Here is a 27865-nt window from a genome sequence, read left to right on the forward strand (position 1 = left end):
CGGCAATGGTGGAGGTCATAAGGCTCTCAACCAAAGCGAGGTTATAGTAACTCCAATATCGAACTAAGTCCGCCAGAATAGGGATTATGAAATCCCCTTTCTGCACACCAGCAGCGCCCACCTATCAACACACTGAGCAGGTGCCGAATCCCAGGCAGAATTGTGTCTGCAGCGGTTGCAGGAATTCCGTGTGTTATACCCGACAGAGGCCAAGCCACCCAGTGAATCCGAGGATTGGTGTGGCGCCCGTGCAAGTGAGAATGTCTGGCGAAGAGGTAATTCGAATCCGGCGTGCGGGATCGAACACCAACCTGACTGCTGTCAAATCCAGCACATTGATGTGCAGGTTGTGACCGTCTCAAGAGGCTGCAGGTCACCCAGAACATCGCCCTAACCGGTAGGGATGTATCTGGCTGGACTGAGGCGGCGGTGTCTCCAGGGTGGGGACCCTCGGGAGAGCGCCTGGCGTCTGTCCATCTGACTGCGTGAGGTTGACAATTCCGCCCAGTTTAAGTAACTGATGCGTGAGGTCGAGACTCAACAGTTATCTGAAACCCACGATGAGTCAGTAAGCCTATATGCGGGTGACAACACGGCACTGCGATCTGGCTATCTGAGCTGTAATAAACCTCAATTTGGTGAACACCCTTGGCACCGTAATGTAGCCTAAGGAGAGCACCGCGAAACTGGTAGCGCGTCCGTCAAACAAGAAACCGAAGGTAAATCTTGAAATCAGGGTGCAATGGAACAAGGAAGTGCGACCTCGAGGTCGATTGGCGTCGCCAATCCCTGTCTCGGCAGATGAGATCACCCGGTAGCGGTGTCTCCATCTTGAAGGACAGTACCTCTATAAACTTGTTCAGCTCTCAGATGAGAATGGGTCTGAACATTCCGTTCGTAATGGCAACTATGAAATAAGTGGAGTCAAACCCCACATATTCCTGACCATTGGAAACCACCACACTGGTTGCCTACCCCAGCAAAGACTGGATCTCGGCGCGGAGTATTGTCGCCGTCTCGGGAAGCCGACACAGGAGTGTGTGTGGCTCGCCCGGTGTTCGCGGCAGAATATAGTAACCCCAGCAGTCGGCAACTTAGCGTTTGCGATGCCTGGGCACCTGAAGTAGCGAAGCTCAACAGACTTCCGTATTCCACCGAAACTGTCGGTATATGCCCATAACCGCCCTCATCATTTGACTGGCACAGCTACAATGCAGTCCCTAGCCAGATGAGAGTTGCCCCGTCAGATACGCCCAGAGTAAGCCCGGCGAAAAAATTCCACCGGCGGCTCTCCCCTTTCCACCAGCTCCCTCAGCAGCTGAGATGCGCCAGTGGAGCATACAGCGTTGAGCTGTGAAGGGGAAACAACGGCAGACTGGCGGTAGAGTGTGAGGCCTTGTCCCGGATGCGTGCTGGAAGCAGGCTTCCCTCGGAGGCCGAACTCCAGCGGTTCGGGTAGTCGACATGGACAACACCTGCGGCAACACAGCAGCGATTCTATCGCGCACTTGCCCTCAGGGGCGAACCTACTTAGTGGTAAGTTCAAAGTAGCGAAATGAGCGAAGCTCAAATCGACTTGTCCACTGTGCGAGCCTGAACCCGATTCGAGGCACATGTGAGAAACCTGACAATCAAGGTTTCACAAGCACTCAGACAGACCTCGGGCGGCGAGGTGACAGTCACACCGGCACACTCGATGGCATCTAGGTCAATCGTCGATAGACATCAGGCGAGACCTGAACTACGGCGCCGAGACCTGAACTACCGTTGTCGGGGAATCTGCGCCCTACCAGTGCGAAGCCTGGGTCGGCGCTACCCGCGGGGTTCAGAGAATCCGCCAGAGCGAAGCTCAGCTGTTCTGGAGCCGAACCCGATCGAGACTGCGTAGGAGTAGCCTGATAAATCAGGTTTCCCCAAGTACTCTCCAAAAGCACTGGCGTATAGTCAAAACATAGCCTATAGCGCTATATAAATACCCATACATACACATGTATATGCGTCAGTCTTTCGGTCGGCGGTTCGAGTTCGAACCCGATCCCCAACACATGGGAGTGGCCTGACAATGCAGGGCTCCCCTGGTGTGCCGGGTAGACCTCGGCGTCGAGGTGATCGGCAGCTTCGTCACACTCAGCGGCCTCTTGGCCAGGGCATCGATAGACATCAGGCGAGACCTGAGCTAACAGCGCCCGGGGATCTGCTCCGTGCGGGGCGAAGCCCAGGTCGGTGCTAGTCCGATCTGCAGTCGAGACACAAGGGAGTAGCCTGGCAATGCAGGTTGCCCCTGGTGGACACAGGTAGACCTAGGGCGCCCGAGGTGATCGGCAGCTCAGTGGAACAGACGAGGCCGAGAGGAACCTGCCGATATACAGGTTTCCGGGCAACCCGACTGACCGCGTGGCGCCGAGGTGTCCCGAGCTGGTCGGCCTGGCGACCGCCAGTCAGGGCACCAGGGCAAAACCTGCAGAGGGCGAAACCTGCATCGCCCGGCCAGGCGCCGTGGCGAACCTGAGGCCGAAGCTAGGTAGCCACAAGGTGCGAAGCGCCGAGGTGTCCCGAGCTGGTCTGCGCCTGGCGACCGCCAGTCAGGGCACCAGCGCGAACAGGGCAAAACCTGCATCGCCCGGCGCCAGGCGCCCGTGGCGAACCTGAGCCGAAGCTAGGTAAGCCACAAGGTGCGAAGGCACACCATCACCTGAGCGAAGCCAGGATCAAGCTGCCTGGGAGGGGCGTTCTCGAGCCAGAGCTCGGGCGCGTAACCCCCAGATCGTCCGATCCACCCCGGCGACAGGCGTGCTGAGCTCCTTGCGGAACCCAGACAGCACCGTGTCAATCGGTGGAATTTCACCACAGGCGACACCTGGTGAACTTACCGCCGAGATCAACGCTGCGAGCGAGCTCCTTACGGGCCGGACATGGCGCTATCAATCATCGAATTGACATTATGTTGAAGAATATGTTGCTGCAATAGTGAAGCAAATTGAGTCATATTTAAGTCAGCAACATTGTTTGCGGGGGAAACGATAAAGGGATTTCCTTAGAAACCTTTTATCAAATATTATCCCCCGCCTGAAGCAGATTAGTGAAAAACATAAAATCTGCGTGTCGGAAAAGAATCTTGGCGTGGTAGAAACCCAGACAAAACCACAACCTCGGCCTATGAGCCGCGTTGTGTGTAAGCGTATGAAATATGTATCATAATACAACATAATGTAACAGGAATATTGGCCTTAAAGGCGTTTATTATGAGCATCCTTGATGCGTCGTGGCGTCCTCGGCTAAACACGGAGGCACACTTTATAACCATCCTGTGGCGGTAGTGTGCATGGCACTGCACAGGGCTTAAACTGCAACAAACAGAACCGCGCCAGTGTTACTAGCAGGAACTGTGAAGCAGCAAACACATAAACACAAGTAATAGCAAGAATAATCCGCCGCGGGCGATATATAAATGCTACAAGCTACAGCCATTTAAATACTAAACATACAATGCAAAGCAGAAAAAGGCTAGCCACCCCTCGTGTACTAGTGATAGAGTAAAGTTGGTGATCTGAAGCGAACACTATCAAAATTACTCAACAACGACTTACCACAAATTGGCTGAAAGAAGAGAATTTAGGCAAGCCTACCATATAATATGCAAACATAATATATGAACTCCCTACTACAAGCTACCAAGAACATATAGCAAGGAAACCCGCGATCGTAGCGGTCCGCCATTTTGCCTGCCACATGGCTGGAAAACAGAGAACCCACGGCAAAGTTACAACAAAGATGAATGAAAATATCCACATATGGCGTCCATCTAGCAGCCCGTGCGCGAGAAAGGAACCATACATACAGATTGAGACTCTTTTACACTCATCATTATCGGTGGGAGAGCAAACTTCGAAGCGAACACCCGCGCCGCGTCTATTCAACAGAGCGACAGCATGAAAAGTGAGGTCACGAGGTAGGCGGCGAGAGTTACCTGCTCTTGGCTGTGTTGGTCGGTGGGGCCCTGTAGGGGGTGGTCTCACAAGACAAAGCGAGTTTTTGTTTTGTAAATATTTTATTAAAAATATAGTTACAACTGTCGTAGGATTTAAAATGGACATTTTAATGCTTATATGTACCCCAAGGAGGACTTCTTCTGAAAAAGAATCTCAAGCTATTGTCCCTGTAATGTCACATGGCCTACATAAAAATTCAAAGCAAAATGTTAGATATCAGTCATCCATATCGTCACCTCATGGTTACAACAGCTGAGCTAACAAAGGGTCCTGTGTCTTACCTGTTGTCGGACCATGCTGCACTCTGATTGGTCCAGCAGGATGCTGAAGGCTGCCCCCCAGATGCCCCCTGGGATATGTTTACAGTTCTCTGTGATGATGATGCGGCCCATCTCAGTGGATGTCAGGGCTACTGCTATACCCAGGCCTGCAGCTCGCACCTGGAAATGTGGACAGGTGTGTAGAGTCAGAGAGTGAGATTCATCATATCTTGAACAATGTTTCAGTCACTTCCTACAATGTCAGCTTAATGAGGGAGGAAAACCTAGACTGACACACACTGTAGTAGGTGATTATCACTTTGATGAAATCCACAAATCCATAAATGATCACATGGACAACCCATGGAGGTAAATCTGAGATTCAGTCCCTTAAACATCCAATCCTTGCACAAATAGAAGACAAGAGGAGGTAAAGCTTGAGTAGGTTACTAATACTACTGCCTGAGTTATGGTCTCCCATTATGCCTGACTGCCTGACAATGGACCACAGATTCCGGCAGATAAACATCTTTACAAGCAGTTTGTGAGTCTGAGTGAGTGAGTTTTAGATTTACACCGCTTTTAGCAATATTCCAGCAATATCACGGCAGGGCATGAAGTTTGTATCAAAGAAGAAAACAATATCATGAACAGTTACTCACTGTTATACCTATTATTGAATGCCCACAAAATACTTGTGAAAGAACATAATAAATCTGATCATATGCTAAACTCTGACAATATAAGTAGGTTTTTGACAGTAAATGTTTTTCAAGAATGTAAGTTTGGTATCTCCAAAATGCTTATTCATCGTTGATATACAAAGACTGGGTGCTAAGTTCATAAGTTTATCCATCTGAAGTGACAAAGGTCATCCGCACATCAAACTACAGAGGGTAAGATCCCCCAGCATCCCTTGCTCCCTTATGCAGGATGCAGTTGGACAGTTCCACTAGTACTGAGAGCTTTACATTCTCTTCCCACAGAGGTTACTTGTCATATCCTCCTGCGAACCTCTGTTCTAATACGGCCATATTTCCCAGTTCTCGTAAAATCCCCTAGCGGCAAAAAGTCTTTTTATCCAATCAGAACACGTGTTATGTCGACTTAGATCCAGCTTGACTAATACAAACAAATGTGGGGCCACAAATGTCCCCCCTCAGCAGGGAATTGTGTTGATGTGACACACAAAACATTTAATGACTAGCTTGTCCGTTGTCAACGAGGGCGATGGAGATGCCATTGATCCGCCATTACATGATTGAGTTCTGTCTAGGAGAAACGTTTGCGCATCGCACAGGGGAAGAGGCTCTAGTTTTCTCGAAGCATATGGAAATTACCGAGGCCTTGCGAATGATCACTTTTGAAACAACGTCGCTGATTGCACAACTAAATCTGATTGCAACCAATGACGAATCCTGAACACTCGCACCATGAAAGGGCCGTATTAGAACAGAGGTTCGTAGGAAGATATGACAAGTAACCTCTGTGGGAAGAGAATGAGAGCCTTAATGCTTTCAAATTGCTGATTCAATATCAGTCGAGTTTTTTGACCAGTTCAGCCAGTATGTAGCTGACTGACACTGAGTGAAGTACCTCAGGGTCTCTGTAGGCCCACAGAGTCAGCATCCAGTTGAGCCCCGGCTCCCCAGCTCCATCTGTCGTCCGCCGACTGTAGATCCAGCTCCGTGGCCAGTCCTGGAGACAGACAAGGAACCCTGCTTCAGCTCTTGGATATTACATTATAGACCGTATACTGTTATAATCTGAGGGTACACAATATGATAGATTGAATACTGCAATCATAAATCCTGTCTCACCTGGTCGTCCGTGACAATGGCCATCTCATGGGCCAGGTGACGCAGGCACATGGTGGCGGACTTGGTCACGCCCTTCCCCATGTACGACATAGAAGTGCTGCCACGTCCGATGTGAAAGGCCGACACTACCTAGGAACACAGGAAATCATAACAAGAACCATAAGATTAGAGCACTAAAATTCAGACCATTTTCAAATATGTCAAAAGTTTTCAGCCATTTTAAATTCTTTTCTAATTTGGTTATTAGCTATGGTCTGTCACCTTGTTAAATTCACCCAGACTGTATTCTAGTCATAAGACATTTATAGGAGTATCAGCACTATGAGTTTTCATACAAGATCTATTTTCACAAGCTAAGTAAAAAATAATTTAAGCATGTCATGAATTTTGATACTTTTATCAACAAATAAACATCTTTTGTTACAATATGGCTTTTCAAGCTATTTGGGTGATTTTCAAGACTTTTCATGGCTGTCATTTTAATAAAAGGGCATAAACTTCCAAGACCATTTCATACTTGTATAAACCTTGGATAAGAAATGCTGAAAATAAGCAACAGGGGCTTTAATGTTCAACAAAACTACACATATATATATCAAGAGTTGTTTAACTATTTATTCCTTTTTGTCAACATGTACTAACACTAAGCAGGCCTTGCTGTGTTATTGATCAGATGCATAAGATCAACAGACATCAATAAAACCTGGGACCAGATGATGTTCTGCATTACTGGAACTGTCAATACCTCCATCCATTATGCATCGATTATGCAAATTGTCAAAGGTCCTAATACCAGATAGATCTCTGCTACATGAATCACAGAAAGAACCTCTACAGTACACAAGCCTCCATAGCTCAGTGGTTAGAGCACTGGTCTTGTAAACCAGGGGTCGTGAGTTCGATCCTCACTGGGGGCTGAAGTTTTCTTTTTCAGTCAACAGAGAATGTATCACTAGTCAACTCTCTAATCTATGTCCTCAATATGCAATTAGTAAAGCAATATTGTGTGAAAAGGGGAACACAACAAAGAAATTATATCACATGAAATGATTGAAAATATTGAAATATCTCCACAGAAGTAAAGATGAAAGACAGTTTGTTTAAATCAACACCTACAGCCCTTATGGTAAAGAGACATTGTCTCACACACACAAACACCTTTAGGTGAAGAGACTATGTAATACACATCTTCAGGTAGAGAGTTAATGTAACACACTCATGTGTTTGGTAGACTGTTAGGTTTACCTGAAGTCATGGTGATGCTTACTATAGAAATGAGCCTTAAAAGTATGATATTCAGGTAGAGAGTTAATGTAACACACATTAATATGACACAATGTAACACATACAAACACTTTCAAGAAAAGACACAAAATCACACACACACATCTTCAGGTAACAATGTAGCCCTTACCTCCAGCAGACAGGCGAGGACCTGGGAACAGAGGGAGCTGCTGTCCACATCTGTGCACTCATGGCTCCAACCTGGCCTGCAACACACACACACAGTTTACCCCTACCTGTACACAGTTTGCCCCACCCACCTCACATCAAGTGCACGAAGCACTGCAATGTCCCTCCATCCCACCCTCTTGCAGTCAGATGCAAAAGCACTGCAATGTCCCCTTCAACCACCCTTCAGTACAGTGCATCAAGCACTGAAGTGTCCTTCCACCCTACCCACCTTGCAGTCCGATACATCAAGCACTGTAGCGTCCCTCCACCCCACCAACCACACAGTCACGCTGATCAAGCAGTCGTGTCCCTCAACCCACCCACCTTGCAGTCAGATGCATCAAGCACTGCAACATCCCTCAACCCCTCCCACCACACAGTCACGCTCATCAAGCTCTGTAGCGTCCCTCCACCCCACCAACCACACAGTCACGCTGATCAAGCACTGTCGTGTCCCTCAACCCACCCACCTTGCAGTCAGATGCATCAAGCAATGTAGCGTCCCTCCACCCCACCCACCACGCAGTCACGCTGATCAAGCTCTGTAGCGTCCCTCCACCCCACCAACCACACAGTCACGCTGATCAAGCACTGTCGTGTCCCTCAACCCACCCACCTTGCAGTCAGATGCATCAAGCACTGCAGCATCCCTCCACCCCACCCACCTTGCAGTCAGATGCATCAAGCACTGCAGCATTCCTCTACCCCACCCACCTTGCAGTCAGATGCAGCCAGATGCATCAAGCACTGCAGCGTCCCTCCACCTCACACACCTTGCAGTCAGATGCATCAAGCTCTGCAGCGTCCCTCAACCCCACCCACCTTGCAGTCAGATGCATCAAGCACTGTAGCGTCCCTCCACCCCACCCACCTTGCAGTCAGATGCATCAAGCACTGTAGCGTCCCCTCCAGAGAGGCCAGGTTGTAGAAGTGGGGAGCATCTGTCACATTCAGTCGCAGCAAGAGCTTCTTGGCAAGGTCACCTCGCATCTGGTACATCTTCAAGCTGTGAGTGAAAACAACAACCTTATGTTTCTTTTGGCACAACCACTTCAATTAGTAGCATCAGTAGTTTTTCATTACTTGCAGTTCTAAACACACAATATCGTCAGGATATTTTCCATGTGACATAATCTGTAGAACACACTTGCCAAGAATGACAACAAAATGAAATTATTCACATGTAAAGTCTGAAGCTTATCTTTCAAAAAGGATTCATTATCGTATATCTTGAGGTTCAACTTTTATAGTTCAGTTGATTCAGTGATGGAACTCCATTTACATCACCCCTAGATCACATGGAGTACTGCTAATGTTGCCTGTATCATTACTGTACAGTGCCTCACCTCTTGCAGAGCTGATATGGCAGCTGGCTGTTGAAGGTGGCTATGAAGTGAAGCAGCTGTCGGTCCAGAGACCTGGAACAGGAACATCATGTATGGGCAACTGACAACTGGAGTCCTCCCTTTTTTAATCATCAAATACACAAATTCAGTGATAGTTTCCATATTCCAGTCAACAAGGTACCAGGCTGAAGCACAATTATAGGTCCATTTGTAACTTTCCCCAAGGCAGCGCATGTCAAACTTGTTCCAAAATGATGAATGGAGGTGTTTTTCTGACTTTTTAAGACTGCACTGAGTGCAAATAATCTGCAATGATTGTCCAGCTTTTCAAAGAACATTGCCGGCCATATTTCTTGAATATGTCAAGCTTACAAATTTCAATTGAATAACTGCTTGATGCAGTTCTTTGACCGTATTAACACATACTTTGTCTGGATCAAAACCACAAGATTACCAATGAAAAAATCCAAACTTTTGCCTCTGAGTATATATGGCAAACACAACAATGTAAAGTGAACCAAGTGTTAATGGGTTTCCCTGCTGAAACAAGGTAAGATCATGGCAGAGGAAACACTGAGGTCAATCTACAGGTCATGACATGATAAACTGTAGGTAGAAGTTGAAAATCTACTGTTAGTTTAAGTGCACAGGCTGGTTTAATCACTTCCTTAAGTGGCATTTAGAAGCTGCTATGATGAAGAGGAACACTTTTTATGGATCGACAACTTCTTTATTGCAGGGGATGTGACGTTTTCGGTGCAGATCCTAACACCTTTATCAAGCTTTGAGAAATTTCGATAGGCATTCAAAAGTAGTGGCTCGAGGCACAAGATGGATTTCAACTTCTTTAACCTTCTTACACATTATTCTGTGGCTGCTTGTTAGCCCTTCAGTATGCACCCATTGAGGTAGCAATAGATAAGGTGAAGAGTCAAGAATTAACTGCATGTAAAGTCTACAGACATCCATCTATCTTGCACCTACCTATCAATCTAGATCAAGGTTTTGATATAACCACTGATAGTTCTGTAGGCAGACGATATTGGTTCAAGTGTTCATCCGTTCCAATACTTTATCAATGACATACAAGGAACACAATCAGGCCCCAACATGAAGCAAGGTGTATTCAGAGAGGTAGCTTGGAATGGCACAAGAGTGGAGAAAAAAGTCAACAAATTCAGCATTTTAGTTGCTAGAGAGCATTTTATTGATTTCAACAAACACAAATGTTAGTAAACTTGAAAACAGAAGCCACCACAGTTTATTGTTTAGAAGATACCTTGAGCCATATTCATTTGTTACCACCTAGTATCACTTTTGTGATGGCAGTAGTAATAATCAAATAAATATATCAATTACCTTTTCCTGGTAACATTGCTGTCAGCATGGTCATCTCCCATGTCTGTCCCACCTGACCTGTTCAGTAGACCAATCAATGGCCCTGTTGCATCATACAGCTTGTCTGCAAGCCATGGCAGCATGTCAGGTGATGCCTGATTGCACATTTTGAGGGTGATGCTGGCAAATTTGAGGACCTCAAGCAGCAGACTCTCATCAGCAACAGATGTTGGCATCACCTGGACAAACCTACAGCAAGAATTGAGGGTTACATATGAAATGGTGCTTTGTCTGTAGTCCATCATTTCGACGCTGACATATTGGACTATTTACAGACCATGTTCATAAAATATTCAAATTAACATGTTACATTATGGGTTAAATTTACTGTACCAAAATAATTCTTCACATAACACTGTCTTAGCGTGGACTTTATTTTGAAAGGTAGCTATCTTAAAATCTTCAAATACTATTTATAAGAATATGTCATTGTAAGAGATGTGTAATATTCCAGCCAAATGACAGTGGTCTATCCACAATCAGACAAGCACTGACTGCCTTTGTGGTATTCTTAACCAGATTCTTCACTGGATCTGTGAATTAGAAGGACAACTCCACAGAAAGGTCATATTGAACAAAATATAATGATGCAGTCTCTGATTTAGTGAAATGTCAACAATCACAATGAAATTTCTTCTCATTGTTGCATTTGGGTCGGTAGGGTAGCCCAGTGGTTAAAGTATTTGCCCACTATGCCAAAAGCACGGGTTTGATTCCCCACATGGGTACAAAGTCCATTTCTGCTGTCCCCTGCTGTGATATTGCTGGAATATTGCTAAAGCGGCATAAAACTAAAAACTCACTCACTCACTCACTCACTCTTTTGGCGCTGTATTCCACTCACTCACTCCTAGCTGCAAGACTCACCTTCCCAGGATAGTGAACCAGTCTTTACTGGGCAGCAGCTCACTGGAGTGGAGACTCCCAATGTTAATCATGAAGCTGTTGAGGCGAGTAAGGGCAGCTTCCACAGCACTGTGGGATGTGGCGTTGCTGATGCCGTACACGCCCTGCTGGAAGCCCCAGCGGAAGTCAGTCACTTCCAGCACTCGTTTCATTGCCGCTGACAACTGCAACTTGCTGGAAAATCTTAAAACAAAATATACACATAATGTATAGTATAATCAGTGAAAATGTGTATAACATACTAAACCCGGTTGCTCCTGGTTTGTAATAATCACAGTAAAATCTGTTTCTTAGATCACAGTAAAATCCTGAACATGATATATCCTGACATACATACAGTAGCTCAATGCTATTCACATATATTGACACATTTAGTATGCTGACATTTTATCATTTGATCCCAAACAGCATACTCTGTGAAATGCTAAACTACGATGTTTGCTTGATTGTATGTGTATCTTATGGTATTCGCCACATCAAGCCACATCAACATAGGCAGTCTGTGAAGATCTGGGTTAGAATTGGTCTTCAGTAACCCAGGCTTGTTGTAAGAGGCAATTAACGGGATCGGGTGGTCAGGCTCGCTGACTTGGTTGACATGTCATTGCATCCCAATTGCGTAGATTGATGCTCATGCTGTTGATCACTGGATTGTCTGGTCCATACTCGATTATTTATAGACCGCCGCCATATAGCTGGAATATTGCTGGAGTGCGGCGTTATAAAAACAACCAAGCAACCAAACTAACATAGGCCAACACATATCCACTACATCTTCTCTTACAACCAGGGTCCTGGAGACCAGTTCTAACCCTGTATCCCCATGGCACATACAACAACACATTGTACATACTGTTCCTTGGGCTCTCCATCTTGTTTCTCCATCTTGACCAGGCTAAAAAGTTCCTCCATGCCACCATTCCACGCTACATTCCAGGCAACACATAGCTTCTCTAGTGCGGGGCCGCACTGAAGCGGGTCTTCCGCAGGGGGGATAACCACACAATGAGGGCTGACTTCATGATGGACAGCAGGGCGGAAAGGCAGTCGGTACCTCTTGGTGATGATGGAAGGCAAGGTGAAGGCCATTCCAAGCTTCCCTCCTTTAGATGTGCTGTAATTGTAAGTATGTGTGTGCTGTACAGCTGCATCAATGGATATGTTCATTACACGTAAACAGTCAATTTTGCTGAAAGGTTTTGGTTATGTTACCTCTTGAGGAAGCTGTAACTGACAAGTAGCTGGAAGGCAGATGCTTTCTTTATAGCATGTGGAAAGGTTTGCTGAATGAAAATAGACTTCAACTTTTATGTATCATTTTCATCAAATCTGCATAGTGGGATATATCAACCAAGTAATTATACGAAATACCAATTTTGCAACTATTCACATTTCATATAACATTAAATGAAGCACTGAATAATTCAAACATCTCGATCAAGGTAATATAAATCTGACAGATTACTCAGTGATTCATTTGTAGTTTGCCAGCTGTATCAATGGAGGATGAAATTTAACTTTGATGGCACATTTTCATATTCACAGAAATAAAACACCGGAATTCTAGCACGTTTCTAACCAGTATGAAGCTTTTGGGATCAGTTTTACTCACAGAGATAATAATAGGTTTACTCACTGGGACGTAGTGTATACTGAATACTGTATATCATGATATTTTTGCGAAAATTACGAGTGACATGAGCTCGCAAAAATATCATGATGCAATTTGCTGGTCAAACGCAATAAACAAAAAACAAATAACATGTCTCATTATCTCTTTGTTATTTACCAGTTTATGTAATCAAAAAACAGATTGAGACAATACATCAGTTAAGCAATGACACTGATTACTAGCATTCTAGTACTTACATGTCACATGTCAAACAAGAGATACTCGAACAAAATTTACTCAATCAGTACATCTGACAGTCCAGACACACACACATTCTTTGTCTTTAGAGACTGTTTGATAGGCTTATCTGGCCTATGCAGTGTGTGTTGTTTTTAGGAAAACATCACTACATGCAAACACACGGAAGTACTCTACTGAGCTATGTTCAAGATTAGCGGCAACCTTTCATACGTGATTGGTCATACTTTAGGTAGAACTTTAAGTTGCAATTCATTTTTGAGAATTAGGCAAGTAAATGTAATTTTTTAAGTAAAATTGATATTTTATACTTATCCTGACACATGATCTTTTGCTTATCTCCCTTTCCTATGCAAATGGTAAAATCAGGAGAGAGTGACAAGTAAGGCTAGTCACATGACTGTTTATGCGGGAAAAGGGAGGTAACTCGTGGGTGAGTGTATTTTTACGTCCACTTCGGGAACATCAAAGGATTCAGGTGTTCCACTACCATTCGCATAGGAAAGGGAGATAAGCAAAAGATCATGAGTCACGATAAGGAAAAATATATCATGATGGAAAAACGTCTGTTGGGTCGCCACTCGAAAAAAAATATCATCAAGTTTACATTTCTTGATTCTCAGTAAATATCAATCAGTAAGCCAGAACTGACTGAGACAATACCATGTGATTGTTGAAACCCTGTGTGAGGGATAAAGTCACACGTACCTGACATCAAACTTGGCCACCTCATCATGCAACAGCAGCGTGAGGACATGTGACACCTCGTAACACACCTTCTCATCTTTCTGGAACATCAGGGCAACTGTAACAACAAACACAAGGCATAGAGAGGAATGAAGGTAACAGCTGTAGGGTGGAGACCATTATTAAGGTAACATCTGAAAGGTGGTAACAGCTGTAGGGGAAGTCCATGACAGGTTACAGCTGTAGGGGATGACAGGAAGTCCATGACAGGCACAGCTGTAGGGGTCCATGACAGGTAACAGCTGTAAGGGGAAGTCCATGGCAGGTAACAGCTGTAGGGGAAGTCCATGACAGGTTACAGCTGTAGGGGTCCATGACAGGTAACAGGTGTAGGGGGATGTCCATGACAAGTAAGAGCAGTAGGGGGAAGTCCATGACAGGTAACAGCTGAAGGGGGATGTCCATGACAGGTAACGCTGAAAGGGGAAGTCCATGACAGGTAACAGCTGTAGCGGAAAGTCCATGACAGGTAACAGCTGTAAGGGGCTGTCCATGACAGGTAACAGCTGTTGGAGAAAGTCCAGCTGTAGGAGGAAGACTATTACAACGTACAGTTGCATAGCAGTCTGTAACAAGTAAAACCTATGACGTTTGCAAGGTGACAGGTATATTGTCTCAAGTCTATCAAGAAATCTACAACATTAACAGGTGGAGGCTGAAATATAAAAGTAACAGCTGTAGTTAAAATCTCCAGCTGAAGGGTGAAGTCTATAACCAGGTAACACCAGTAAAGTAACATTTAGAAGAAGGTAACAGATGCATAGTGTAGTCTATACCAGGGTAACAGCTAGTGAGTGATGTGTACACCAGGTAACTGCTGAAGGATGAAGTATACAACACAGAAGAGCTGTAGGGTGAGGTCTACAACAAGTTAAAGCTACAGAGTGTAGTCTACAAGTAACAGCTGTCGAGCGAAGTCTGTTAGTAACAGCTGTTGAGTGTAGTCTACAAGTAACAGCTGCAGAGTGTAATCTTTAACCGATAACAGCTGCAGGGAGTCCTCCATGAAGTCATCACTCACCTCTTACAAGACAGTAGTAGATTTGAGAATCATGTGCCAGGTTGTGTCTCAGTGTGTAGTCGTGATGAAGGAGATGTCGTAGAATCGTCACACATGCCGACAGGTAGGGGATGTTGGCGTTCTGAAATAAAGTAAAACTTGTAACAAGAGCTAAGGAAATGACAAGTACGTGTTACTACGACCAAAGAACTGTTTGTGCTCTTTAACAAGTGAGTTATGGAAACTGTACTATTTTTAATGGCAGAATAGCCAGCATCAGAGAAAATAATTCTCACAGAGCAACATTAATTTGATCAAGTGAGGGCACATATTACACAACAATCCTAATAAGGAGTCTGAAATTAACTATTTTGATGGCTCCATGAGAGTTACCTCAGCAAATACCATGATCACCTGGTTCTATTTATTTTGTAATACGTCTTTTAACCACTTGTATAAGACATTTTCCAAAACATTTTAGACATAATGTGAAGGACAAAACAAGTATGTAACAGAAAACAACAATTCAACCAGCAGTCACTCTCAAGCCACTGGTACAAACAATGAAGCACAGTGCAACTCCAGAAAGGACTGCATGCATCTACAGTGGAAACCGCCTCAGTATTTAAAGACCGCTTAACTAAACAGGCCGGAATAGTAAACACTATTATCACTATTAGAGTCCGATTAACTAAACTCGGTAAACAATACCGCTTAACTAAAGGTGTTCTCACGGTCCCTGGAAGTAAATTACTTAACAAAAGAGACCGGATAACTAAATCTGGTTATCCGATCACCACATAATCTGACAAGGGGGCACGTGTCAGTCTCCAGCTAAACAAACATCCTACCTACAATACACTGACAACTGGAGGCCAGTTGTTCATCGTTTTATATAGCTTGCAATTATCAGTTAGTAGACCAATGAGCAATGTCAGTGAGTTTATCCAATTTACATGATGAATGACTTGAAGCAGGCCGCCATTACGGTCATGTGACAAGTAATAAAAGCGGAAATCTAGCGCGAAATCGGAAAAAGATCAATTGGAATTTTTATATTACTTTGTATTATAAATGTATTACGTAACTCAATGAAATTTTACGGAATAAAACATGCCATATTACTTACAAATGGTACCTGTTATTCTGCTGTATATATATATACATGTACATGGTTGTCATTTGCAGGTTTTGATAAGTTTGGATAAGTAAAATACCTGATTAGTAAAATATTTGTCGAGTCCCTTGAAATATTACTTATCAGGTTTCCACTGTATTTCCATGTCATGTTAGCGTTGGACAGAAAACGATAACAAAGCTGCCAAACTGCCACACAGGTCACGGTAATCGGTCTCCAGTTTTCTAAATCAATCGTACTAAGTCAGATTTTGATCAGTGTTCAAAAATAGGCTGGAATAGTGGATCCTTGACATTTTCTCCAATGGTATTTGAATCCAGGAAGAGCAAAGTGAAGGACACCTTGACTGCCAGGCTTAGTTGTGAACACTATTAATCATGTTAAGATGCAAAGTAGAAGGGCACACTTTAGATATTCATTCTAAATACCTAGCTTCACTGCACAGCAAGAAGACTCCATACCAGTCTAGGAACAGGATGTTAAGGCAGTGAGTGACTGAAATGGTGACACTATAGCCTGCAAATTCCCTCAAGGCGTGGGAGTCCATTGTGAAACTCAGGAAGGCACTGATTGCTGTGTGACTGAGGATTGCTCCAAGGCAACATTGCTCCATGCAACGTTCCTACGATCAAATATGGCCTAGCTTTGAAAATTTACAGGTTATGAAAACATTCACTCATTCACTGCCTCATTACACCCCTTGAAGACAATTGAACCTGGAAATAGATGTGTGGTTTGTCTGTGTTGCATGTCTGCAACTGCCTAAGGGTGAGGAAGTCTTTGCTGTGGTACTGGGGGTAGAGGCGGGGCAGGGGCACGCTGGCCAGTTTGTCACAGTGGACTTGGAAGCAAGATACACAATGCCATGGCGACCACTGTCTGCATCTTGCCTCAAGACTACTGACAAAGCTAGACACATGTCAATTAAAGAACTTTTTTTTTTTCCCTCTTTCTGTGGGGTAAGAGGATCCCATGTCATGAATAACATTGCGCATCTCACCATCCAACCTCCCCTCAACTAAGCCTGCGATGTATAATCTCTGGGTGATATGTGTTATATTGCCCTATGTAAACGTACACACCTGTGCTGCAGGACCCCAGCTCATGTGATCACCTGTCTCACATGGCCAATCCCTGCTTATAACCCTGAGATATCATCCACGGTCTCATGACATGACTCGCTGGCATCTATTACCATGTCTCCTTGATATGCCTCTCAGTCACTTGAGATAATCCCCTTGTCAATTGTCATATCTCCACCTGCCTCATGAGATAATCCCCTTGCCATTTTCCACCTGCCTCATGAGATAATCCACTTGCCATTTTCCACCTGCCTCACGAGATAATCCCCTTGTCATATCTCCACCTGCCTCATGAGATAATCCCCTTGTCATATCTCCACCTGCCTCATGAGATAATCCCCTTGTCACATCTCCACCTGCCTCATGAGATAATCCCCTTGTCATATCTCCACCTGCCTCATGAGATAATCCCCTTGTCACATCTCCACCTGCCTCATGAGATAATCCCCTTGTCATATCTCCACCTGCCTCATGAGATAATCCCCTTGTCAATTGTCATATCTCCACCTGCCTCATGAGATAATCCCCTTGCCATTTTCCACCTGCCTCATGAGATAATCCACTTGCCATTTTCCACCTGCCTCATGAGATAATCCCCTTGTCATATCTCCACCTGCCTCATGAGATAATCCCCTTGTCATATCTCCACCTGCCTCATGAGATAATCCCCTTGTCACATCTCCACCTGCCTCATGAGATAATCCCCTTGTCACATTTCCACCTGCCCCATGAGATAATCCCCTTGTCACATCTCCACCTGCCCCATGAGATAATCCCCATGTCAAATCTCCACCTGCCTCATGATATGACCCTTATATCACAGGGTTCTTGTTGTATGACCCACTACTCCATATGATCAGAGTTCACATTATATTCCATATAGTGTGACCCCTACCTCATATATGACCCATCATCATTTATGACTCTTGTTATATGATACACATTATATACCACATAAACCCATCTCATGTACCCCCTTTTCCCATATGACCGATGTCTCACAGGTCTAAAGACATCCTGTCTCATATCCCACCCCTCCCGTATATGACCCCCTGTTTCATATGCTATGACAGCTCACCCACCCACTTGTTTTATATAAACCCCTGCGTTTCTATACCTACCTGAGCATCCACCTGAGGCTGTTTCACCACCCCGGTCCGCACCAGGTCCAGCACTGTTTCCAGGCCACCCTCCTGCCGGAATGTCGTGTGCAGGTTCTGGTCTGAAGGAAGGAACATAATCATATCAAGCAAACACTGCTAAGTGCAGGCAAATAAACATCAGCTCCACCAACATGAACACCAGATGCAGCAAAGTGAACACCTGTTGCAGCAATATGAACACCAACTGCAACAATATCAATATAAACACCAATTGCAGCAATATGAACACCAACTCAAGAAATATGAACACCAGTTGCTGCAATATGAACACCAGCTGCAACAATATGAACACTAGCAGATGCAATATGAACACAAGCTGCAGCAATATGAACACCAGTTGCAGAAATATTAACACCAGATGCAGCACAGTGAACACCAACTGCAGCAATATGAACACCAGCTGCAACAATATGAACACCAATTGCAGCAATATGAACACTAGCTCAAGAAATATGAACACCAGTTGCTGCAATATGAACACCAGTTGCAACAATATGAACACTAGCAGAAGCAATATGAACACAAGCTGCAGCAATATGAACACCAGTTGCAGCAATATTAACACCAGATGCAGCAATATGAACACTATCTGCAGTATCATGAGCACCAGTTGCAACAATATGAACACCAACTCCAACAATATGAACAACAGCTACAGCAATATGAACACCAGCTGCAGCAATATGAACACCAGATGCAGCAGTATGAACACCAGCTCCAGCAATATGAACACCAGCTGCAACAAAATGAACACCAACTGCAGCATCATGAACACCAGTTGTAGCAATATGAACACCAGCTGCAACAGTATGAACACCAGTGGCAGCAATAACAACATCAACTGCAACAATATGAACACCATTTGCAGCCATATGAACACCAGCTGCAACAATATGAACATCAGCTGCAACAATAGGAACACCAGCTGCATCAATATGAACACCAGCTGCAGCAATGTGAACACCAGTTGCAGCAATATTAACACTAGCTGCAGCATCATGAACACCAGTTGTAGCAATATGACCACCAAATGCAACAATATGAACACCAGCTGCAGCATTATGAACATCAACTCCAACAATATGAACACCAGCTGCAGCACTACGAACACCAGTTGCAACAATATGAACACCAGTTGCAACAATATGTACACCAGCTGCAACAATATGGATACCAGCGGCAGCAATAAGAACATCAACTGCAACAATATGAACACCAGCTGCAGCAATATCAACACCAGTTGCAGAAATATGAACACCAACTGCAACAATATGAGCACTGGCTCAAGCAATATGAACACCAGCCTCACAATATGTACACCAGCAGCAGCAACATGAACACCAGCTGCAACAATATGAACACCAGCTGCAACAATATGAACACCAGCTGCAGCATCATGAACACCAGTTCCAGCAACATGAACACCACCTACAGCAATATGAACACCAGCTCAAGCAATATGAACACTAGGTGTAGCAATATGAACACCAGTTGTACAAACATGAACACCAGCTGCAGCAACATGAACACCATCTCCAGCAACATGAACACCATCTCCAGCAACATGAACACCAGTTGCAGTAATATGAACACCAGTTGCAGCAATATGAAAACCAGCTCCAGCAATACAAACACCACCTGCAACAATATGAACACCAGCTTCAGCAATATGAACACCAACTATAGCAATATGAACACCACCTACAGCAATATGAACACCAGCTGCAGCAATATGAACACCAATTGCAGCAGTATGAACACCAGTTGCAGTAGATATGAACACAAGTTGCAGCAATATGAACACCAACTGCAGCATCATGAACACCAGTTCCAGCAACATGAACACCACCTACAGCAATATGAACACCAGCTCAAGCAATATGAACACTAGGTGTAGCAATATGAACACCAGTTGTACAAACATGAACACCAGCTGCAGCAACATGAACACCATCTCCAGCAACATGAACACCATCTCCAGCAACATGAACACCAGTTGCAGTAATATGAACACCAGTTGCAGCAATATGAAAACCAGCTCCAGCAATACAAACACCACCTGCAACAATATGAACACCAGCTTCAGCAATATGAACACCAACTATAGCAATATGAACACCACCTACAGCAATATGAACACCAGCTGCAGCAATATGAACACCAATTGCAGCAGTATGAACACCAGTTGCAGTAGATATGAACACCAGTTGCAGCAATATGAACACCAACTGCAGCAGTATGAACACCAGTTGCAGCAGATATGAACACCAGTTGCAGCAATATGAACACCAGCTGCAGCATCATGAATGCCAGCTACAGCAATATGAACACTACCTGAAGTAATCTGAACACCAACTGCAGCAACATGAACGCAATTTGCAGCATCATAAGCATCAACTGCAGCAATATGAACACTAGCTACAGCAATATGAACACTAGCTACATCAATATGAACACCAGCTGCAGCAACATGAACACCAGCTGCAGCATCATTAACACCAGCTGCAGCAACATAAACACCAGCTGCAGCATCATGAACACCAGCTGTAGCAACATGAACACAACCTGCAGCATCACAAACATCAGCTGTGGCAATATGAACACTAGCTGCAGCATCATGAACACTATCTACAGTATTATGAACACCAGCTGCAGCAATATGAACACCAGCTACAGCAATATGAATGCCAGCTGCAACTATATGAACACTGACTGCAGCAGGAAGAACATAAACTGCAGCTATAAGACATGACTTACAGCTTTGCTAACACAAGCAGCAGTTACATGAGGTGAGTTTAGTTTTTCGCCACTTTTGGGAATATTCCAGTAATATCACAACAGGGGACACCAGAAATGGGCTTCACACATTATACCCATTTGGGGAATCAAACCCAAGTCTGTTATGATGAGCGAAAGCTTACCCACCAGGTTACGCCACTGCCAGCTGCAGTTTTATAAATACCATCATCATCATCATCATCATCATGTTAAAATATGCTTGGTGCAGTATCTTACCTTGCAGCATGACAGCCAGCTGATCAACAGCTGATTTCTTGACCCCAGGGTCAACAGGTTTGGAGGAGAAGATGCCATACACCTGGTGGAGGTCGCTCACCTGGAGGTACAAAGACAATTGAAAATAGAATACCGGGAGTAGATATTGGCGTACATCTGACATTACACTGTACATAGAGAATGACAAAAGGCTCCAACTGACAAAGAAGGCTGGATGTCCTCACCTGGAAGATGGATCTGCCGGGGTCAGGGTCCAGGGACCTCGGGGTCTCAGTGATGAACACGTTGGCCAGGTTAGACACGTCCAGCTCAGAGAAGGTGGGAATCTTGTTAGAGCTGTCGGTCTCGTTGGAGAGGAACCATGCCAGCTGACGCAGAGATTCTGCCCTAAGTCTGGGGAAAGACATATACCACTAAATATACACAGTGTCAAGTTTAATTATACATTCATACACATCATACACAAATTACACATACAATCAGACACAGCATATTTCTATACACAAGATGCACACACTGTTAAGATTAATCTGAAACTGTCATTTTATCCATAACATGAAAACATTGTGTTGTTTGTTAACCTTGAAAAGACAATCGTTACAGTGTAAATGTAGGTAAAATGTTCAGCTGTGCGATAATGATAAACTACTCCAGGCAACCAAACATGCTACTATACTACCCTTCTAAAGTTTATACTCACTTAAAGCTTTCACTATATGTATATATATATATACGGTTACATCGAAGATGAATTTCTCCACTAACTTAGGGGAACCATCTGCAAACCTTATGCAGATGAATTGCACGAGGATCATGCATCGGTTTTCTGAAAACCATGTGTAACTATTGTGCATGTGAACAGCTGTGTTTTGGTGTAAAGTTTTGCTAAGAACTTGCCAATTTTCACTGAGTTTTATGATTTATTGAACTCATGAAAATATTTTTTTCAACGTTACAAATTTGTTTTACATCAGTTCATGTGTAAACAGTACCTTTAAACATTATGGAATATTTAGCAAAATCTAGTTTAGAACATTTGACTGAAGTATGTGGCTACATTTACACTAGAGAGCCTAACTTTTGATTGTTAGTATACTTTAAGACAAGTATCTTTAAATTCACAAATAGCATATTTATGACAAGAACCATTTTCAATCTTTAGTTTGTATTAGAAGAGGTAAACACTGATTTGTCAGCTCACTACATCACTATGTTATGCAACTTCCATTTATTTTTATGTTACCTAAGTTTCAAAATAATATTAACATTTGGTTTGGGAGGAATGGTGATTAAGCTTTTGTCACATATCAGTTCTTTGCCATAGAATCAAATGATCCACATGCAAGCACCTGCCTGGTGATGTCATCAACTTACTTCATGTCAGCAGAGAACATGTGCCGCAGAGTACCTCGAAACTTCTCAATGAGAGGCAGATTGTCGGCAGTAGAAACTGGGTCCAGCATCGTCTTCAGTCTCTTCCCTAGCACAGTGCCGCTGTCAGCATATGACTATAACAAGCACATCGTCATCAACACCCTCATCAACACCTTCATCAACACCCTAACCTACACTCTTATGAACACTTTGATCGACCTTCCTCAACACCCTCACCAACACTCTTATGAACACTTTGATCGACCTTCCTCAACACCCTCACCAACACTCTTATGAACACTTTGATCGACCTTCCTCAACACCCTCACCAACACTCTTATGAACACTTTGATCGAGCTTCATCAGCACCCTCACCAACACTCTTATGAACACTTCGATCGACCTTCATTGACACCCTCACCAACTCTCTTATGAACACTTTGATCGAGCTTCATCAGCACCCTCACCAACACTCTTATGAACACTTTGATCGACCTTCATTGACACCCTCACCAACACTCTTATGAACACTTTGATCGACCTTCCTCAACACCCTCACCAACACTCTTATGAACACTTTGATCGAGCTTCATCAGCACCCTCACCAACGGTCTTATGAACACTTTGATCGACCTTCATTGACACCCTCACCAACTCTCTTATGAACACTTTGATCGAGCTTTTCATCATCGAGCTTCATCAACACCCTCACCAACACTCTTATGAACACTTTGATCGACCTTCCTCAACACCCTCACCAACTCTCTTATGAACACTTTGATCGAGCTTCATCGACACCCTCACCAACTCTCTTATGAACACTTTGATCGACCTTCCTCAACACCCTCACCATCACTCTTATGAACACTTTGATCGAGCTTCATCGACACCCTCACCAACTCTCTTATGAACACTTTGATCGAGCTTCATCAACACACTCACATACACTCTTATGAACACTTTGATCGAGCTTCATCGACACCCTCACCAACTCTCTTATGAACACTTTGATCGAGCTTCACCATCTCTTATGAAACCCTCACCAACTCTCTTATGAACACTTTGATCGACCTTCCTCAACACCCTCACCAACACTCTTATGAACACTTTGATCGAGCTTCATCGACACCCTCACCAACTCTCTTATGAACACTTTGATCGAGCTTCATCGACACCCTCACCAACTCTCTTATGAACACTTTGATCGACCTTCCTCAACACCCTCACCAACACTCTTATGAACACTTTGATCGAGCTTCATCGACACCCTCACCAACTCTCTTATGAACACTTTGATCGAGCTTCATCGACACCCTCACCAACTCTCTTATGAACCCTTTGATCGACCTTCATCAACACCCTCACCATCACTCTTATGAACCCATTTGTTCGGCCTTCACCAACAACCTCACCAACACCTTCACCTAGAAGGTGCCAAAATTTCATAGTTGCATCCCATTACATGCGAATTTGAACCTCAGATTTGCATTCAAGAAATCCTATTGGTTGCTCAACACGACCCAATTACTACTGTATTCTCCAAAGAGGAAAATATTCAATATTTGCATTACTTTAGTTTTCCTCCTAAAATATATTGGCACACTGACATACCTGTAAGTCTGCATTAAACCTCACTACAGACTCACTCACTACAGACTCACTCACTACATTACATATACCCATGTTTGTGTTGCTGATGCTGAGGACTTGACTTACCTGGAGTACTGACTGAGACTTAGTGAGAGCTGTGGTGAATTCCTGCCACAGTGAGTCTGTCATCAGCAGTTGACCTTGTAGCAAGGTCAAGGTCAGGTCACCAGCAGCAGTGGCAACCTGCAGATATAAAACACACAGCATCCCATTAACAGTGACCTCTGTCAGTGTCTGGTTATTCAAAAACACAAACAAGCGCCACTGTTTCAAACATTTGATAGGGTCATACGGTGAGTGAGTTTAGTTTTACACCCAACTTGGCAATATTCCAGCTATATGGCAGTAGTCTGTAAACAATCAAATCTGGACCAGACAATTCAGTGATCAACAGCATGAACATCTATCTACATGACTGGGATACGATGACATGTGTCAACCAAGTCAGCAAGACCGACCAGCCAATCCTGTTAGTCGCCTCTTACGACAAGCATGGGTTACTGATGATCAATTCTAACCTGGACCTTCACAGGTTGGATCATACAGACATAGAACAGATATAAACAAGCCTTACAGTGACACACACATAAACCAGCCTTACAGTGACACACACAAAAACCAGCCTTACAGTGACACACACATAAACCAGCCTTACAGTGACACACACATAAACCAGCCTTACAGTGACACACACATAAACCAGCCTTACAGTGACACACACATAAACCAGCCTTACAGTGACACACACATAAACCAGCCTTACAGTGTCACACACATAAACCAGCCATACAGTGACACACACATAAACCAGCCTTACAGTGACACACACATAAACCAGCCTTACAGTGACACAGATATAAACCAGCCTTACAGTGACACACACACAAAACAGCCAACAGATTGACACAGGAACATACAAACCTTTCACTGACACTACCGTAAACCAGCCTTATGACACTGCCATTATCCAACCCTGATATGATATTGTCAAAATTTCCTTGCATTGACACAGTCATGCAAATTATCCATCTATTCGGATCTTAACTTCTTTGAGTGGCATTAGAAGCTAGTGTGATGAAGATCGGGGACAGTTTTATGGGTATACAATTTCTTTAATATTAATGTGAGCAATATTTTATTGTACCTGCTAACACTTGCTTGATAATGCTGATAGCAGCTAATCCGAAACGTCACTCACATTAATAATATAGAAGTTGTATATCCATAGAACTCTCCACGTTGTTATTCCGATCTTACAACAAAGAGTTGGCTGTAACTTCATACCTGAGGGTCAGAGTCAGCTAAACCAAAACAGATGATTTCATACAAGACATCATGGTCCAACAGAAACTTGACTCGGAGACATGTGCGAGACTTGGGGTCAGCAGCCTGATTCACATTCAGTGATGTCTGTAACAAGGAACAACATTGACAGGAAACAACTACTGAGAAAAAACCATCAATAAGTTCAACAGGACATCATCAGTTCACATCTCATTTGTCAAACATCTACAAGACTTTTCCATGACACATTATGCACAGTTAAGTCCCTAAGGACATGTGCTATAATCCTGAGACCAGATACATTAGCAGGTAGTTACCTGCACTGTATGGAGTACAGTCTTGTACGTCTGTTGCCGCACCAGTGGTAGAGGATAAGCCAGGAGTCGCAGCAGGCATCTCTGACACCGGGCAATGGTAGACTTCTCCGTTGCAGTCTTATACCGACTGATAGAAGAAACAGAACTAAGTAATGCTTGAACAGGGGAAAATGTTTGCAAGATCTGTTATGTAACTTAAAGCTTTGCCATAAAACAATAACCAAGATCTTTCAGTTTATGAAGAGTTGTCATCACAGTTGCAGTCATGCAGAATCTAAGTGGAAATGAGGCTAGCACAATATCTACAGTATCGTACCGTTACTCATTTACACCCAATCCCTATTTTCGCTCAGCTATTTTGAGTCCCGAAATCTATGAGAATTTACGACATGTGATGTCACCGGGAGCTTGTTTACAAACAAGCATCGTACTGCTGCCACTCAAGCAACAAAATGCTGAGGATGAACCTAAAAAAGGTGACTTATCGAAACAATTTGTGAAATGTATGATTTTTTAACAGAGATCACTAAGACATAAACTATCGCTAAGTAAACGATGTATTCAAACAGTTTTAGACGTGTCATTTTTCCAAGTGATAGTTCGTCTGCTAGGTATTTATTAATTTCATTTTGTGATGGGAATTCCCTGCAGTACAAGGGACCAGCTTGTGTGCGACTGGGAGGCCATAAATAGCCAACCAATGAGGTGAGTGAAAATAGATGACGTCACTACAAAGTATCATTTGTATATCCGAAGCGAACGCAATCGACTTTCACTTCATTTTCCGTCACAGTAATTAAAGATAAGGAAACGATTACATCATCTTAACGAGTAGGTATGATCATACGCTTATCCTGTTTTTTGTCTATATTTTATAAGCACTGTTTCTTATCTGAGCGAAAACCGGTAACCCCAGTATATAATATTTAGTAACATGTTGATATTGTTGATCATTTGAGGCTGAAGAGACCAAAAATGCTGTTACATCTTGTGGTAAACTGAGAAATATGGTTTCTGGAACAAAGTTGGTAATCTGATAGATGGGAGTCAAACCCAACTGCTGGCGTAAGCTTCGAAATACAACACAAATGAGTGAGTGAGTGAGCGAGTGACTTAAATTTTTACTCACTCACCCATTTGTAGATTTAGGACAAAGTTGATTATAGCCACGAAACTACGGCAACATCATAACATTGGCTCCTCATTTAGTTTCAGTATGCTCCTGATACATATTATAATGTCTTACATGTTGGAGAAGAACTTGATGAAGTCTGAGACCAAGGGAAGGTGCACATGGTAGGGAAGGCTGGGGAAAGCTTCCTCCATCTGTATAGAGAGTTCCTCAGGGGAGGCAACCTGTGACAGATCACAGTCAGACAAATGTTTGCACAAAAGAATAATTACTAGACTGATTACTATCAATAAAAATTCGAGTGACATTAGGATGTTTCATGATAGAAAATCAAAGGGGTGATTATTCAACATAAAACATAAGTAGCAATATTCAGTGGCATTTATTCAGTTACTTTCTGGACATAATGCATTCGGTGTAATATGATTAGACGACACACAAGATATTGTTATGTCAAGACTCAACGAAAAAAGATATATTGGAAAAGCAGACATTTCTGGAACCATAGTTCTGATGAAAGTGATAGTTAGAATACTTTTACATACTCCTTGTTTAAATCCTGTGATGAATCTGCATGAGTGACCCATGGACTTGCAGATGGTCACCGCATCACGATACTGCTGGTGGACAGACGGGTCCAGCTGCTGAACCTGCCTCAAGAGGGTGCTGTGTGTGATAGGGTAGGCCAGCAGGAGGCCCTCATCAAACACCAGGGTCGTCAGGGCAGACACAAGGCTGTCTGGCAGCAGGGAACTCACCTACACAAACACAAACACATCACATTCCAGTAGCCTATTTTTCTCTCTTCTGGAGGCTAGGTTGCTTCTGCTTGAACACACTGAGGAATCAGTTGTGATACTAACTGAAAAGCAACTGAAAACTTTCATAACAACCAGTTTCAAAATTTGGGGAAGAATAT

General features: G+C 43.7%; 1 protein-coding gene and 1 non-coding gene across 2 annotated transcripts in view; one reads left to right on the top strand and one right to left on the bottom strand.

Moving 5' to 3' along the window:
- The window catches only part of LOC124285993 (rotatin-like), a 75903-nt gene that overhangs the window by 29567 nt on the left and 18471 nt on the right, over window positions 1-27865 (bottom strand). Inside the window, 21 exon segments of the mRNA XM_046722309.1 lie at window positions 1791-1895; window positions 4271-4429; window positions 5846-5947; window positions 6070-6198; window positions 7484-7559; window positions 8396-8530; window positions 8871-8942; window positions 10230-10457; window positions 11136-11357; window positions 12028-12288; window positions 13753-13849; window positions 14813-14933; window positions 18133-18233; window positions 21190-21289; window positions 21414-21582; window positions 22564-22697; window positions 24280-24396; window positions 25498-25623; window positions 25815-25941; window positions 27061-27170; window positions 27492-27704. Coding sequence (XP_046578265.1) covers window positions 1791-1895; window positions 4271-4429; window positions 5846-5947; window positions 6070-6198; window positions 7484-7559; window positions 8396-8530; window positions 8871-8942; window positions 10230-10457; window positions 11136-11357; window positions 12028-12288; window positions 13753-13849; window positions 14813-14933; window positions 18133-18233; window positions 21190-21289; window positions 21414-21582; window positions 22564-22697; window positions 24280-24396; window positions 25498-25623; window positions 25815-25941; window positions 27061-27170; window positions 27492-27704 — 2904 coding nt within the window.
- On the top strand, window positions 6914-6986 carry Trnat-ugu. The gene has a single exon. It is a non-coding gene; the product is annotated as a tRNA-Thr (tRNA).

Source organism: Haliotis rubra, unplaced genomic scaffold, assembly GCF_003918875.1.
Source record: "Haliotis rubra isolate DU_JTF1 unplaced genomic scaffold, ASM391887v1 Scf372, whole genome shotgun sequence".
In the NCBI taxonomy this organism is placed as follows: domain Eukaryota; kingdom Metazoa; phylum Mollusca; class Gastropoda; order Lepetellida; family Haliotidae; genus Haliotis; species Haliotis rubra.